This window comes from Equus przewalskii, chromosome 17 (assembly GCF_037783145.1).
Source record: "Equus przewalskii isolate Varuska chromosome 17, EquPr2, whole genome shotgun sequence".
NCBI lineage: Eukaryota > Metazoa > Chordata > Mammalia > Perissodactyla > Equidae > Equus > Equus przewalskii.
In genome coordinates, this window is record NC_091847.1 from 25,780,722 (window position 1) to 25,796,159 (window position 15,438).

Below are 15,438 nucleotides of genomic sequence, written 5' to 3' on the forward strand. Positions count from 1 at the left end.
TGACAGTCTCCTTAACCAAGAAAGTACTGCTTAATCCTTACAAAAAACCAACATAAATTAGTGACCGGTTATAGGCTTGGGAGTCAGAGAAACTGAGTTTGACTCTAAGTCTAAGTATGTGGGCTTAAGTAAGTTACCTAAACTCTCTGAACCTTCTTTTCCATATTAGTAAATGGACATATTCGTACCTTCATCATTTTTTTGTGAAGCTAAATCTCCACTACATAATCAAGCGTATACTAGGTACTCAAAATAATTTATGCTAATTATTATTTTAAAAGAAATCATGGAAAAAAATGAAATTGGAGGATCTAAAAGGTTGGTAACAGCATTTTATTCTTCCTTTTGAAATGAAATCATTTTAAACAAATTGGAAAAATCTTCACTTTTATTCTAATGCCATAAAGACATTGCTTGTAGTTTAAAAATTCAAAATGCAATAGCACTGTAAGTAAGTGTCAGAGCAATTTATATCACTGAGGCTCCAAGACCTACAGTTCTTACCCTCTTTGGCTTCTTCATCAAATTCACCTAACAGGGAACATTTCACAGCAGTTCAAAGTTCTGAGAAAGAACCACGAGATAATTGAATTTCATGCAACTTCAGTTCTAACCAGTTCCAGTTCCAAGTTTAAGGAAGAGGATAGTAATACCAACACGTTCTATAAACGATCAACATCTGAAACAGATTCAAATCAGAACCATTTATCGAGAGCTTGATATAGAGAGGAAGCAAAAAAGGAATAGTATCTCCCTGCCAGGAGAGAAAACCATAGTGGGAAATGGAATAGGCATGTTAAATACGAGTTCTGTCATGTCTGAGGACGCTCCATACTTCCTAATCATATACTGTCAAATAAGCGGTGGCGATAAAAGATGCCCAGTCTAGACCAGCAGTCAGTCCTTCCAGTGTTTCCCTTTTGTCTGTCTGGGGCCATCTAATATGATGATCCACATAAAGAGAAAGCTATGGCTGCTCCAATTCACCTTGCTGCTGCTGGTACCTAAAAGGAGAAAAGGGCACTAGGGCGAACGGGGAAAAGCTCTGTGGTTTTCTTTCTGTTTTTTTTCCCCCTCATCTTTTTCATCATTTGATTGAAAAAGTGACTCTTCATTTGAAGATTAGTGGGTCCAAGAGCACAGTATTCATGTTCGCATGTTGAAAAATGCAAACCGTGTTTGTTTTGTTTCTGTTTGTTGTGTTGTTTTTTTTTTTTAACACAACGGTGAAGACTTAAGAAAACTTCAGGTGTGCAAGAGCAACCTAATCGTGTCGTAAAGGTTAACTTCACTTCGTCAAAGCTGTCCTTTCAATCAAGGCCCTACATTCTAAGAGGCAAGGGGCAGTAAATGACACAAAGATCACGAATGGTCATTTGAAACATATTTTTGTTTAGTTTTCTACTGACCTGAATACAGTCTTTCTGTAAACTTTTTTTTTACTACTTTAGTTAAATGAGCTTAGCTGTTTTGAAATGAGTGTTAAACTAAAGCAAACTGCAGCAATGTGACATAATGGATAGAAACTTATGTATATTAATCTCCTTAATGTTTCACCATCTAAAAAAGGACATCCTTCATGACATGAATACACACATATAATTACCGAAGTGATACATGTTTCATGCAGGAAATTTTTTTTTTTTTTTGGGGAAGATTAGCCCTGAGCTTACTGCTTCCAATCCTCCTCTTTTTTTGATAAGGAAGACTGGCCCTGAGCTAACATCCATGCCCATCTTCCTCTACTTTATATGTGGAATGCCTACCACAGTGTGGCGTGCCAAGCGGTGCCATGTCCCCACCTGGGATCCGAACTGGAGAACCCTGGGCCGCCGAAGTAGAACGTGCGCACTTAACCTCCGCGCCAGCCTGCTGGCCCCAAAATGCAGGAAATTTGATAAACATCAAGAAATACAAAGGAAAATTGAAAGCTGTGATTTCACCACTTGATTTCATTGTTATACCCGGCTTTTCTTTTCCATACCTAAGTTCAATCATTGATTCAATAAATATATATTTACTACCTACTCTTCCAGGGCACTGTCCTAGGCGCTTGGGGATATCTCCAAATATGAAATATTTTCTATCATTTTGGGTTATTTTTTAAATCGGGGAGATAGAGGTGAAATTTACAAAAATTATTTTCTAATTTATCATAAATGCTATGCAAGGAAGTCATGGAAGGCACAGTTGAGGATGTAATATTTGAACTTCCGATGAATGAGAATTAATAATTAGAAGGGGCTGGGATGGGTGAGGACAGCCTTAAGTAAATAACATAGCCTGGTGTTATGAACTACGTATTGTATCATAGTCTGCATTAAAATCTTCCTATATCAGTATTTTTCTGCAGCATAGGGTTCATTATTCCATTATATGAATCTATTCTGTGCAATTTACATAATCAATCTCTTATTTTTTGATATTTTAGGTGCATAATTAAGAAATAATGGTGCATTTCATACTTGTGCACACAACTTTAACAACTTACGAGATAATTTAAGAGAAATTTAAATTTATGAAATGGGCTTGTTTAGTCAAAAGATATACACATTTTTAAAGATTTTTAAAAAACATATTATCAAATTCACTCCAGACAACATGTGTTAGTTTACACTCCCACCAAAATTGTGTGAGAGAATCCATTTCTCCACACCCTCAATAGCCCTTGGTTGTATTAGTCCTTTTAATTCTTGCCAATTTGGTTGGCAAAAAGGGGAAAAGCGTTTCACTCTTTTTATTTGCATTTCTTTGATTTCTAGTGAGATTCAACATTAAAAAATATTTTCAACTAGGCAGTGACACATTAGCTGGTTAATTTTTCAGACTCTGAAATCTACTAAACCAATGAAGAGCAGTAACAATGAAGGAAGGGGTTTTGATGCCTATTTACACTCTGCTATTTTTGGCTTGCTGTAGAAACATAGACTTTTTATGGAATGGGGCCATGGATACACAAAAATTGGATTTTTAGTAGATGAAAAAGACTTTGGGAGGATGTACAAATTGAGAACATTTTACTATAAATGCCATGATCTTTAAAAATTACAGAATGTCTTTATTATTACCCAAATTCCACACCACCTATAGGTTTCAATAAAGAAAAGACTTTTAGGAATTCTAGTTCAAAATATGGTCTCTACTCATTCCAAATGTTGCTCATGTGATATCCATAAATGACTTAATCAAGTGATAATGCTGTTTTCCTCTTTTTTCTCCCCTAAGGAAAAACTGGTCTACTTCCTGGATTGTTCTTTCTAGTCGAAAAATTGAATTTTACAAAGAATCCAAGCAACAGGCTCTGTCTAATATGGTGGGTAGTTCTTTGTTTCTACTGTTATCACCTTTGAAGAAATATTATGGAATTAAAAGTTTGGTTTTGTCAGAAATCACACTGCAGCCTCCAAGCCACGAACATCTGAAAGCAGATGGAGGAAAGGACTCAATAAACTTTTAAGCAGATGAAGGGAAAAGAGAACTTAGTGCCTGTTTTATTAAGTGGTGCATTTGGAGAATGATCACAAAACGAGATGAATGGCGAGCGGCTATCTAGTAATGCGAAGGTAACGCTTTAAATTAAGGTGCCATTTCTAAGTGCTTTATTCTTATTTATGAAATGATCACTAAATGCAGCTACTTGCTCAAATAATGTATTATAACGTATGCTATAAAATGCATTAGTAATAAATGCTTAACAGATGAGACTATGGGAAGCTGTTTTAAAGAATATTATGAGACGTAAATCGTATTAAACCATGTATGTGCATCTTTAATACATGAATTTAAGTTGTTATCTAGCCGGCGATAAAGTGCTTCACACATTAATAAATAATAATAAACAGTTTATAAATGGCACCTTAATATAGGATGTTACCAATGAGGAAACACTCTAAGTTAACAAAGTGATTTTTTATCTTAGTCTAACTGTGACATTCACTATATCCAGCTAACCTTTCCAAATATTTCTATGACTCCATCTAATGGAGCTAATACAATTTCTGTATCTTATGGTTATTACAAAGTGAAATTTGTAGGGTTTCTTTATGGTACCTGGAGGAGGGCCTCACATATGCCCACAGAGATTTGACATTGATAGTAAGTAGGAGCAATTTGGAGCTAGTTACTGGGGCAATTCAAGCTCAAAACCTTGCTGCCCAAACACCAGAGCTGCCGCATGATATAGGAGACAGTGGGCAGGCAGCATATCTGACAGCCTCCTGATTAGGAAGGACTCGGGCAGGAACCAACCTGCCATACCCCATTGGCCTGATGGGCAGCAGAGAAGGGGGTCGCCTGGCAGGAGTTAACCGCAATGAACTAATTTGTATTTGGCAGGTAATAAAACGATGGAAAGTTCTTTGCTTTCCAGCCACTAGTCGCGTTTGCTATGTAATCCTCTTTAAATAGGAAATAGAAAATCATTTGCTAGGAGATGTTTTTTAAAGGAGAAGATTTTAGTAAGAACAAAAGGTAGCATTTGGCTTGCTCCTGATAATTGCAATAGCCTTTATCCCCAAGTGGCTTTCTGATTTTGGAGTCTCTGTGCGGTCCAATCTGTAAACTAATTATGAATGAATTAAAAATATATCTCAGTCCTTTGTATTTTTAATTTAAACTGCCTCTGAAATTCGTTTTAGGGTTTTGTTTTGTTTTTATTGTTTGGCTACAGGAAGATTGAGATAATCTTTTTAAGAAAAATAAAGTACCCCTAAGGGCCAGGCATGAAAAAACTCCCCTCCACTCACTGGTTCTTTGTCTTCCCTTTGAATGAGTTCTAAGAGGGGAAGTCAGGAAGGGAGGAAAGTCGCCTGCCTTGCTGAGTTTGGCTGCTGAGAAGATGATCTTCATCCTGCTGGGTGAGAAGAATTCCATTGGAGCAGAGTTTATGTGAATGTGCTGGGATAATGGGAGAAATTAGATCCCAAATTGAAGCATTTGGTTTATTTTTATTTTTATTATTTTAATCTCCTCTTACTAGGAGATATATTTATCGGCTGCTTAATTTTGTACAGGTGAAAGAAAACTCCCTTTAGATTGCAGGCAAACCCTGCAAGTCAGCTCACTAACCCATGCCTCCCATTCAATCTTCAGAATTGGAAATTGACAATAGATTTTACTTTTAGAAGAAATTCATTACCATTTTTTTGGCAGTCCCTATTTATTACTTCTGGCCTTATTTTCAATGCTCTTATGGTTTCTCCCAGGCACTCATTGTCTTCAAAGTGAATTCAGGGCAGGAACTAGCTGTGTTTTGTGGTAATGGGGAAGAGAATTACAGATTCATGTTTGTACTGCATGAATTGTCTTGCTAGTCAACTTCTTGGATACATTTCCAACCAAGTATTAAAGGCCTAGTGGGATAGCCCACATTTACCAATTCCAGTCTTAGGGAAACGATACGATGATTGCCAGGCCTTGATTAAAGATGCTGTGGTTTTATTTTGAAAGAGATTTATGCTCGACTTTCTGAATTCCCCTTGTACCCCCTTAAACATGTCCTGGTATTGTTCATTGTGCTTCTGGGAAAAAGTCTGTGCCTTCCTCCAAGGGGTCAGTAAAAACTGCCTGAGTGAGTGCAGAATGTGCTTTAAAAGAGTAAATGGCATTTTAATCTTTATGGGAATGATCTTTGAATGTTAATGCAGTGGTGAGACAAAGCAGCAGCGTAGCTAAGAGCTTGACGTTGAAGTTCAACCACAGGGGACTTCATTCTAGTTTTGCCACTTAGGAGCTGACAAAGTTACTTAACTTCTTTGAGCTTCAAAATCTTTATCTGTGAAATGGGAGGATAGTGATATGCATCAATAAAATTAGTAAGGGATGAAATTAGTTAATTAAAAAAAGGTATATAGCAGTTGTAAAATAATTATTATATTCTATATACTCTACTAAAATATATAAATATATTATATTCTATAGTGCATAATATGGAGTATAATATATTATTACACTATATTAGTTTTGCACTTGAATTGATTCAGATATGTATAGAAGAGAAAACATATGAATTCAAGGAATAGCAACAGCACCTATGGCCTCCAAAAAAGAGAAATATGTATCCATAGGTAGCATAAATCTCGTGTCTGAACGCTGAATAATTCTGAAAATGAAGCCATCATCTACTTGGGGCTCTAGATGCAACCTCCTGCGTGTCCACGTCTATTTTCCGGGGGCCCTCATCTTCCTCCATTGGCTCGTACTCTTAGGGCTTTCACGTTTAATACAGCATGTCACAAGATGTTGTGCCTGGTCCCACATTCTAGGCTGGGCTATCTTTCCTTCTCACTGAAGTTCTTTCGGTTCATAACCAACTCACATTGTTATCAAAAGCAGCCTCCCTCTGAGAGTAGACACAGAATGTAAATTAGAGACTCATGGGCTCTGGGTCATCGTTGACCTCCTTAAAAGAAAAAGAGGACCAACATATTCTGTTTTTCTTTTTAATGGGGACATTAAAAAGTAACCTACCACCTACTACCACTGTCACTTCCTAACGGAAAGGAAGTTGTAAAATACCCCAAATCTGGGTGAGATAAAACTTCAGAATGCAAGCCAGTCTTTATCAAAACAGGAAACTGTCTTCCTTCTATGTCCACAAACATCGTCTCTGTTTTGTTCCCTCCACCTCAAACCAGAGAAAGTTTGGTCCAGACTGGCTGGCCCTCCTGTGAGGAGGAGCCTTTTAAAACCACTGGTGTTCTAGATCTGAATTTCCCGGATGATAAGGGAAAGGATAGTGTTCATATTCTCATAGATTTTTTATGTATTCTGATTTGTAACTCACTTTAAAATTTTTAAATGTTGTCATTGGAAAATAGTGCACAAACCATTTTTAAGTAAAATTTACAAAACATATGTATATTTTAACAGTTACTGATCAAACTCCTCCATAGTTACCACCCAGGTCAAGGGAGACCCTGCCAGCCCTCCAAAAGCCCCACCCCCTGCCATCTGTCCCTATGTCATCACAGCCTTTTCTCTTGCCACAGAGTTAAATTGCATTTTAGTCATTATTTTATTGCCTTTTATTATTTTTCCACCTATAGCTATAATCCTTAAAAAATATAGTTTACTTTGTCTGGTTTTGCATTTATAGAAATGGAATGTTTCTTTCTCTAAATATTTCTTGTTTTTTCCTCCTTTTCTTTTTTTTTATCATTTCATATTTTCTCTGCTGGTTTGGGAGTGATATACTTTCTGTTCTGTTAGTGGCTTCCCTAGGATTACATTGATACTCATCAAAGACTAAAGCTAATCAAATCCTTTACCCTCTTCCAAAATATTACCTTAGGATATTTTTAATCCATTTATCCTCTTCCCAATGTATATGCTATTGTTGTCTGGTATTTTAATTCTTTCTTTTCATTTTTCTGTAACACAACCAGACATTATTTATCCTCTTTTATAGAGTCAATGTTGATTTACATTTGCCAAATATTTGCCCTGTTCTTTACTATTTATTTCTTCCTGCATCTTAGACCTTCCTTCTAGGGTCATTTTCCTTCTGTTTGAAGTATATTCTGAGAAATTCCTGTAGTAAGAGTCTTGTGGTGACAATCTGTCTCAGTGTCTGCTTGTTTCAAAATGTATCTATTTCTCCCTCATTCTGGAAATACATATTCTCTCTGGATATAGAATTTTGAGTTGGCAGTTATTTTCTTTCAGTACATCAAAGATATTATTCCACTGTTCTCTGTCATCCATTATTGCGATCAAGAAGTTACCCGTTAGTCTAACTGCTGTTCTCTGAATGCTCATTTTATTTTTCTCATGACATTTGTTTCCCCACAGTTTCTCCATGATGCATCCAGATATCAATTTCTTTTACTTTTTCCTTCCTGAATTGTTGAGCATCTTGAAATTGTTTATAACTGTCATGAATATATTTTAGAAAATTCCAAGGTATTTTCTTTTCAAATGTAGCTTCTTTCATATTCTCTCTTATTTTCTTCTAAGCTTCCAGTTAAATCTATATTAACTTTTCTTACTCTACCTTCCATATGTTTTACACTCTTCTCTTTTCTATCATTTTATCTTTCCAAACTGCATTCCAAATAATTTCTCTTGATTCTTATTCTAATTCTTTAATTCAATACTCCTTTGTTTAAATAAAAACATTGTTTTTATTTCCATTATTGTAATTTTCAACTCTAGAGGTTTGTTTCTTTTTTAAAATTTACTATGTCATTTGTTATAGTTGTTTCTTGAAGATATTTTCAAGACTCTCTTTTATTTTGTTAAAATTAGAAGGCATAGTTGTTTTATATTTTGTGTCTTGTGATTTTAACATTTGAAGTCTGTGTCAGTCTGTTTCTGCTGGTTCTCACTCATGTTGCTTTGCTTTGTTTCCTTGTGTGTCTGGTTATCTTTGACTGCGTGCTAATCATTGCTATTGAAATATTATCATGGGAGATTCTCTGAAGTCTAAGATAAATGTGTCCTACTCCAGAGTGTTTTGCACTTTTCTCAAAGGGTTTGGGACACTCCCAGGGACTAATTAGCTTAATCTAAATTAACAACTGGAATTCTCAGATTATGTGTACATAGAAGGATGTCTATAGCTATGCTACAACTAATCAGGGACAGAATTATTCTTCACTCTTCCTTGTTGTTCTCTCTTACATTGCTCATCTACAAAGGCAGTCTTCTTTATAATCCCTTGGGATTGGAGAAAGGCAACAAGTTTAATATGTGTTCTCCTTTATCCTTTCATAAGACCTCAGGCAGCACCTTTTCCATTATTCTGTGAGGTAGATTGACCAAAGTTTAAATGTGTCGTATAAACAAATGCCCTCAGGCAAAGTACAATTATGTTGATTTGATATTCAGCTTTCCTCTCTGGGTTCAGATTCCCACCTCCAAACAATATTTACCCTGGCAGCTCCCACTTTCTTTTGAGCCTTTCAATTCTTTTAAGGTAATTTTAAAAAGAAATATCTTATCCAGCACTTTTCATTGTTTTCAGTGGGAAAGTTGATCCAAATAGCATAGCTTCTCATTACAGTCTACCTCAGTTTCATTTAAATATGCATTTGGTTAATCAAGTTTGTGCTATTTATATAAGCCTTGGTGGGAAAAGACTTCATAAGAATATGTATTGAAATCCTACAATGAACAGCTTGCTCGTTAGGGCTACATATAAGGCATAGAGATATAATCAAGATATAGTCTTTGCTTTATAGCATCTCTGCCAAAAAATTGGGTGAGATGAAATAAAAAACTTAGATGATTTTTTTTTTTTTTGAGATTTAAAGGAGGGAGAGCTCACATCTGTGAAAGATTTGAATTGAGCCTTGAAGGATGGTTATAATTTCAATATGTGGAGAATTGTGGGCAGGGAATTCCAGTGGAGTAAAAAATATGAACAATGGCATGAAACTGAGAAGGGGTAAGGTCTGTGTGCTAAAAAGAGAAGTGAATATTTTAGTTTGGTTGGAAGACAAGATAAAATAAAAGAAATGAGAAGCATGCCATGGGTTGATATTTGCAACCAGAAGCAAATCTTTAATAAGGTGTGTCAGTATTCTCCAGACATCTTCACCCTAGATAATCTATCATGTGCATTCTTTTAACAAATACATACTGAGCAGCAGTGTGACTCTGGTGCTACTTGTCTTAAAAGGACCAGGCTTATCATGGGGAAAGGGTAAGAGAGGAAGCTGATTCTTCTTGGATCATGGCCTCATCTCACTTAGTCCAAGGGCAAACACTTTTGCCTCACAAGCCACTGCATTATTATTTGTTTCATCTAGTGCTAGAGAAATTATAAAGAAACAAGAGTTGTCAGTTTCATTTATCCACTGAGGTGACTCACAGTCTTTTCATTTTTTAAGTACACTTGCCTATTTTTGTATCAGTGAGGCATTTCAGTTGGCTCCAGCATTTCAATTGCAACTTGCCTCCTAGATACCTGCTGTGCTTTGTGATTTTACAGCTTATGCTTGGTTTAGAGTAAACACCTGACTCTAGCCAAGAGATGTGGCAAGTTTGCATTCCTGGTTAACAAAAGCTATTGATGGATTCCCTCATGGGGAAGAAGCTCTGTAATTTGGAGCACCCCTTCATTTATTTATTCTACAAATGATTAGCAACGCCTAACAATGTGTTTTTAAACCCTAGAGATATCCATATGTATCATATATGATCCCTGCTCTCAAGGTGCTTATAGTCTGGTAGACGAGACAGAACCATATGCAGATTTATTACAGTAAAACATGACGAAAGTGTCAAAAAATATAAGAAAACATGCTGGGGAACAGTAGATCTAGCTACGGGTACTGGTAGTCCTTTTCCAGGGAAACTGTTGTTCCAGGAAATGCTCAGCCTGTGTATCTCCCCATTTGTTTATTCTGCAAATATCACTGAGTGTCCTCGATGTTTAAGCCACTATGCTAGGTGTTATGAAAGATATAAAAATTAGTCAGACTCAGATCTTTCCCTGAGGGTCTAGAAACAAATAGAAATCATGCTCATAAGTCAAGTAATTATAGTAAAAAATGAACATTGATAGTTGCTCCAAAATGGCCTGAACAGAAACATGGGTTAGTTTTACCGTAACTCAGAGGAGAGAAAGATTGCTTCCAGCTGGAAAGGAGTCTAAATATATCCATACAGAAAGTGATATCTGAGCATGCTTTTGAAGGATGAGTAGGATTTCAATGCAGAATTGGGGGGAAAAAGATATTTTATGAAGAAATAAGGGAATAAGCAATGATCAAATATGAGAAATAATTCTTTAATTAATTAATTTATTTTATAGATATGTATTGATCTCTTTCCTTGCCCCTTGCTCTGTGTGCTAATTGTTGCCCTTGAAATGCTTTTAGAGGTTCCCTGTGCCCTAAGGTGGATATGCCCCAGTCTAGACTATTTTGTGTTTCTTCTGCAAGTTGCCTGGATGCACTGCCAGTGAAAGATTGCCTCAAAATAAGTTGAGGATAGCAGTGCAGAACAGGAAGCACTCTAATTTGGTTAGAAAGTCAGTGTGGAACCAGCTCTGAAAGACCTTGAATAGAACTGTGAGAAGAGATGACTCATTCTGTAGGCACTATGGAGCCCTTTGTATATACTAAATATCCTCAAATTAAGAGAGATTCAGAATTTTCAGAGACAGGTTTGGGGAATTAACATATTTATTTCTACTTTTAATAAAAAGAAGATAGGACTTGTGATATTACCTGAGAAATGTATTCTAAAAATCTATGGAAATACAGGAGCAATAGAAGCCTTGTGCTCTTATTGACAAAGAAAATAGCAAAACAGCTAACGTTGTCATTATTATGGCCAATGCCTGTAGTAAATCACAGGGTATCATTTCACTCAGAAAATATTTTAGTATTCTCACGTCTTTGACCTTTTAACAGAATGATCATTTCTAAAGTAGTCTGAGTGCAAAGAAAGAAAGCAGGCCAATTCATCTAAGGAGAACTAAAAATGTGCTCTCCCAAGAAAGTGGGTGTATCAGCACGAGTGAGCCCGCAGTAGCAAACCTGGAAGTGTTTTCATGGGACTCCAGAACCTATGTTCAGTGTAGCCCCCTACTAACACTGTGAAAAATCTATTTCTGGTTTAAGAAATTTCTCTTGTCTTCATATCCACCAAAATTCAGACCAAATGGGCCTTATTCTCATCTATCAGCTGTTTCTGTTATATTTATCACAGTGTGCTCAGAAAACTTAGCGTCACTTTTGACATAAATTCAGAAGCTTTCTAAACATTTCAAGGACTATTTCTCCCCTAAAATCATATAGTTCTAAAGCCAGTATATTCTTTATGAAGCCTACATACTGATTACGTATGTAACTTCTTTTTTCTGCTACTTTCATGTTTTTCACATTACATTATAGTACTCATACTTTTAGTAGAGGTAAACACTGGCAAATTTTACTTGTAATGACAGAAAACTTTTCCCAGGCATTCAATAGACTATTAACTTTTTCAAACCACCCATTCAACCGTAACCTTGAAAGCAAGAAAAAGAGTAAAAGGTCTCATTAAAATAATTTGTTTACTTTTTTAATATTGTTTACTTCCAGTGCAAATAATGAACACAAGCATTAATTAAATAATGCAATACATCTGATGCTCAGTCACTGTAGTACGACTTTAATAACAAAATGCACTTGTTTATGGGAGTAAAATGATGGGATTTAGCAAAAAGATGAAAATAGTTTCAATCAGAAAGCTATTCATGAATTATTGAGTATTCTGTGCAAAATGAATATGGAATGATTTTATCTTCGTAACGTGAGTATTGAGCCCTTATTCAGATCCCTGCTCAAAAAGATCATAAGAAATGGAGGGACAAATGATAGATGCACCAACCTCAGCCTAATGAAGGCATTTGAAATCTCTGTTTCATATTTTCATTTCATAATGATAGAGCTCTGGCAAAGTCAGCATGGTGATCACTAAGGCAGTTTATGAGTATAGCCATAGATTATATTCTCATGTGGCCTCATTGTATATTTAAAAATTATTATTAAAAAAGATCCCCAAATCTGGAGGATGGTAGGTGAAGATGGAAAGAAAGAAAGAAAGAAAGAAAGGGAAACTGAATTCTAGTATTTTATTAACGTAAACTTTGTAAGGAAAAAAATGAAATCAAGTGATCGATATTACTATAAATGAAGCCATGTTCTCTGGTTATAATTTTCTCAAGATTTGGCCATTAACCACAATAAATTCTGTATCTTACATAATTTTTAATAACCACAAAAATCTATGAAATTGATAGGATGCTTTATAAATGGATAATAGCTTACTGTCCAATAAACCTCACCTTAGGCTCTCTCAGAAAACTATTTTAATTATGAAGTTTGACTCTCTGTGGTTTATCATTTTGGTCAATGTAATGCATCTGATTTAGAGCTTGCATTTTCTCTGAGATAAAACGGACTTTTACTCCACAGCGCACTTTTTAATTTGCTGAATATATGTATTTAGTCTTTCTCAAAAATTCACTACTAAATTGAAATGCTCTGGGAAACAGTGTACCATATTAGGTAGAAATAGGGGCTCCCAAGTCAGACCACCTGGGTTAGGAATCCCAGGATCACATTTTGTTTGTTGCTATAATCCTTGGCTTCTTGACTAAAGTATGGGGTTAATGAGAGAACCTACTTCACAGAGCTATTGTGAGAATTATGTGAGAAAATTGATGTAACACACCTGGCACATAGCAAAAATAATAAATCTTAATTATGTTTATTATTACTACATAAAGCAATAGAGTATAGTGATTAAGAGAACAGGCTTTGGAACCAAATAGAATGAATTCAAATGCCCAAATGGCCACTTACCGGCAGTATACGTAAAACCCCTGTCTTAGTTTTCTTAACAGTAATATAAAGATTTGTCAGGTAGGAGAACACTCCCTGCTGTTCAAATACAATACAAAATTTCTGCAGAATTTCATTTCTTACTCGTACCACAGTGTAAAACAGATATTCCTGGCCAGCTTTCTGTTCCACAGTGCTTCTCCCATCTTTTGGTTCTGCCATCCCCTGGTGGCAGATAAGGGAAAGTTAAAGAGAGCATAGGAAAGTCTGCAAGCTCTTTTAACAGCCATAAGCCCAGAAGTGTCTCACATGGTTCTTGCTCACGTTGCAGAGATGAGAATGAGTAATGTGGCCACATGTTGATGCAAAGGAAGCTGGGGGAGAAATGGAGTCTCCGGTGAGCCAGCTAATTCCCAGTGGCAACTCTAGACTCCCGAAGCGGGAGCCCAGCACACATTTTGGTGGAGAGCTATCCATCTTTGCCACAAGGAGAGTAACATCAATTGTCTGACCCTGACTTCTTAGAGGACAAAGCCCAAATTAAGCATCTGCACTTTACTTGGGAGGCATGAATCCAGGACACAGAGAGTGAAGAATAAAGGGAGTGGGGCAGGAAATGATGAGAAGTAGTGGAGGAGATGTGTTACCATACTGGCTACCACTCTACAGTGAGGCTCAAAGAGACACAGAAGATCCCCAGGCAGGTGCACTACTTGACTTGGAGAGAAGCTGCAGATAGACTGTCTGGAGAAATCAGGAAGCAGTCTGTGGCAGGGAGGGATGGAAGAAGGAGAAGGAATTTATCTGCCATGTTTCTTTCCATTTCTTGCTTCCTTCTGGTTAAAGTTCACCACCCAGGGTCTTCACTGCTGACATGATAGAAACCCTGGGCACACCCTTGGGCAGCTCCTCAGAAGCCAGATCCTACACCCGGTAAAGTGGCATTTCCTCCAAATCTGGAAGTGTTCGGGCAGCCGAAAGCCTGTCTGTGCTCTGGCAGCCAGGAAGGAGGGCCTTGCTTTCCAAGAAGGTGACTGATTATCCTCAGGAAGTGGGACCATTTGGGCCCAAGCAGGACTGGTTACCTACAGGGTCAGCTGAGGTGGACTGAGTGGATGAGGGCCTAAGGAAGGACTCTGAGGGGGCACTGAGGCACCAAAAATTTGCCCAAGCTACTCACCTTGCAGAGTTAAATAGTGTTTTATGTAATGTGAATGTAGGACAATATTAGCATACAACGAAATTAGACTAAATAGAAGCTATTTTGTTTATTCTAGCAAGATTTTGATTCAGGAATAAATGTAATAGGTGTTCATTCTCGAAAATGAGAGAATACTTTCTCCTCAAAAAAACCCCCACAAACACGTAACATTCTAGTGCCCCAAATCACTAACAAAAGTTTGCTTTTCTGAAAATCTGGTTTGACTTGGTCTTGTAATGTTCTGAGAAATTTCACTGTAGAAACAATTTCAGTTATTATTAACATCATTTATATTCATATACATAAAACCCACATCTTACAATCAAAGTATCCTCTTCTGTGTTGACAGCGGCCATACTTTAGACGTTAATAAGATCAGGTATCCATTCAGCACTCTTTCCTAAATCATTTTGCCCAAATGAGAATTTATAAGTGAGTTTTATCCTCCTCCATGAATGATTTTCCAGAATCAAAACCAGTTATATGATAAAACTTAATTCCTCTAAACAGATTTTGTCTTTCCTGTTTCAAACTGATAAGGATAATCCGAGTCTATATGCTGAAATAGCAATTAATCCAAAATAAAAAATGGTAGCTAATACCCCATTTCATAAAATCTGAACCTTGTCTTTTTTTTTTTAACCACATCTCGTAGTAAGAGCGTGAGGATGAATGGCCCGGTGGTTTGTTGCCTCCGTACATGCCCCATCTTTGTCATGGAAAATACCACCAAGCACAAGAGCACCCGGCCTTTGATATTTTCTTAAGATACATTACAAGGCCCCAAACATCCCACAAAGAAAAATGGGAAACTTAATCCCAAAGGTTTAATCTAAGTCAGAGAAAAATATATTATAGAAAGAATACCCTTTCAGCTATTATTGGGAAATGGTTAAGATGTACTAAGAGAATAATAAAAATCAGAAGTGGACAAGACCTAGGATCAATTTTTAATGA

General features: G+C 36.5%; 1 protein-coding gene across 2 annotated transcripts in view; it reads left to right on the plus strand.

Annotated features, from left to right (window-relative positions):
* ARHGAP15 (Rho GTPase activating protein 15) overlaps window positions 1-15,438 on the plus strand; it is a 607,848-nt gene that overhangs the window by 98,343 nt on the left and 494,067 nt on the right. For both annotated transcript variants that reach the window (XM_008542643.2, XM_070581269.1), the window contains exon 7: window positions 3,226-3,313. In XM_008542643.2, coding sequence (XP_008540865.1) covers window positions 3,226-3,313 — 88 coding nt within the window. The remainder of the gene's footprint in view (window positions 1-3,225; window positions 3,314-15,438) is intronic.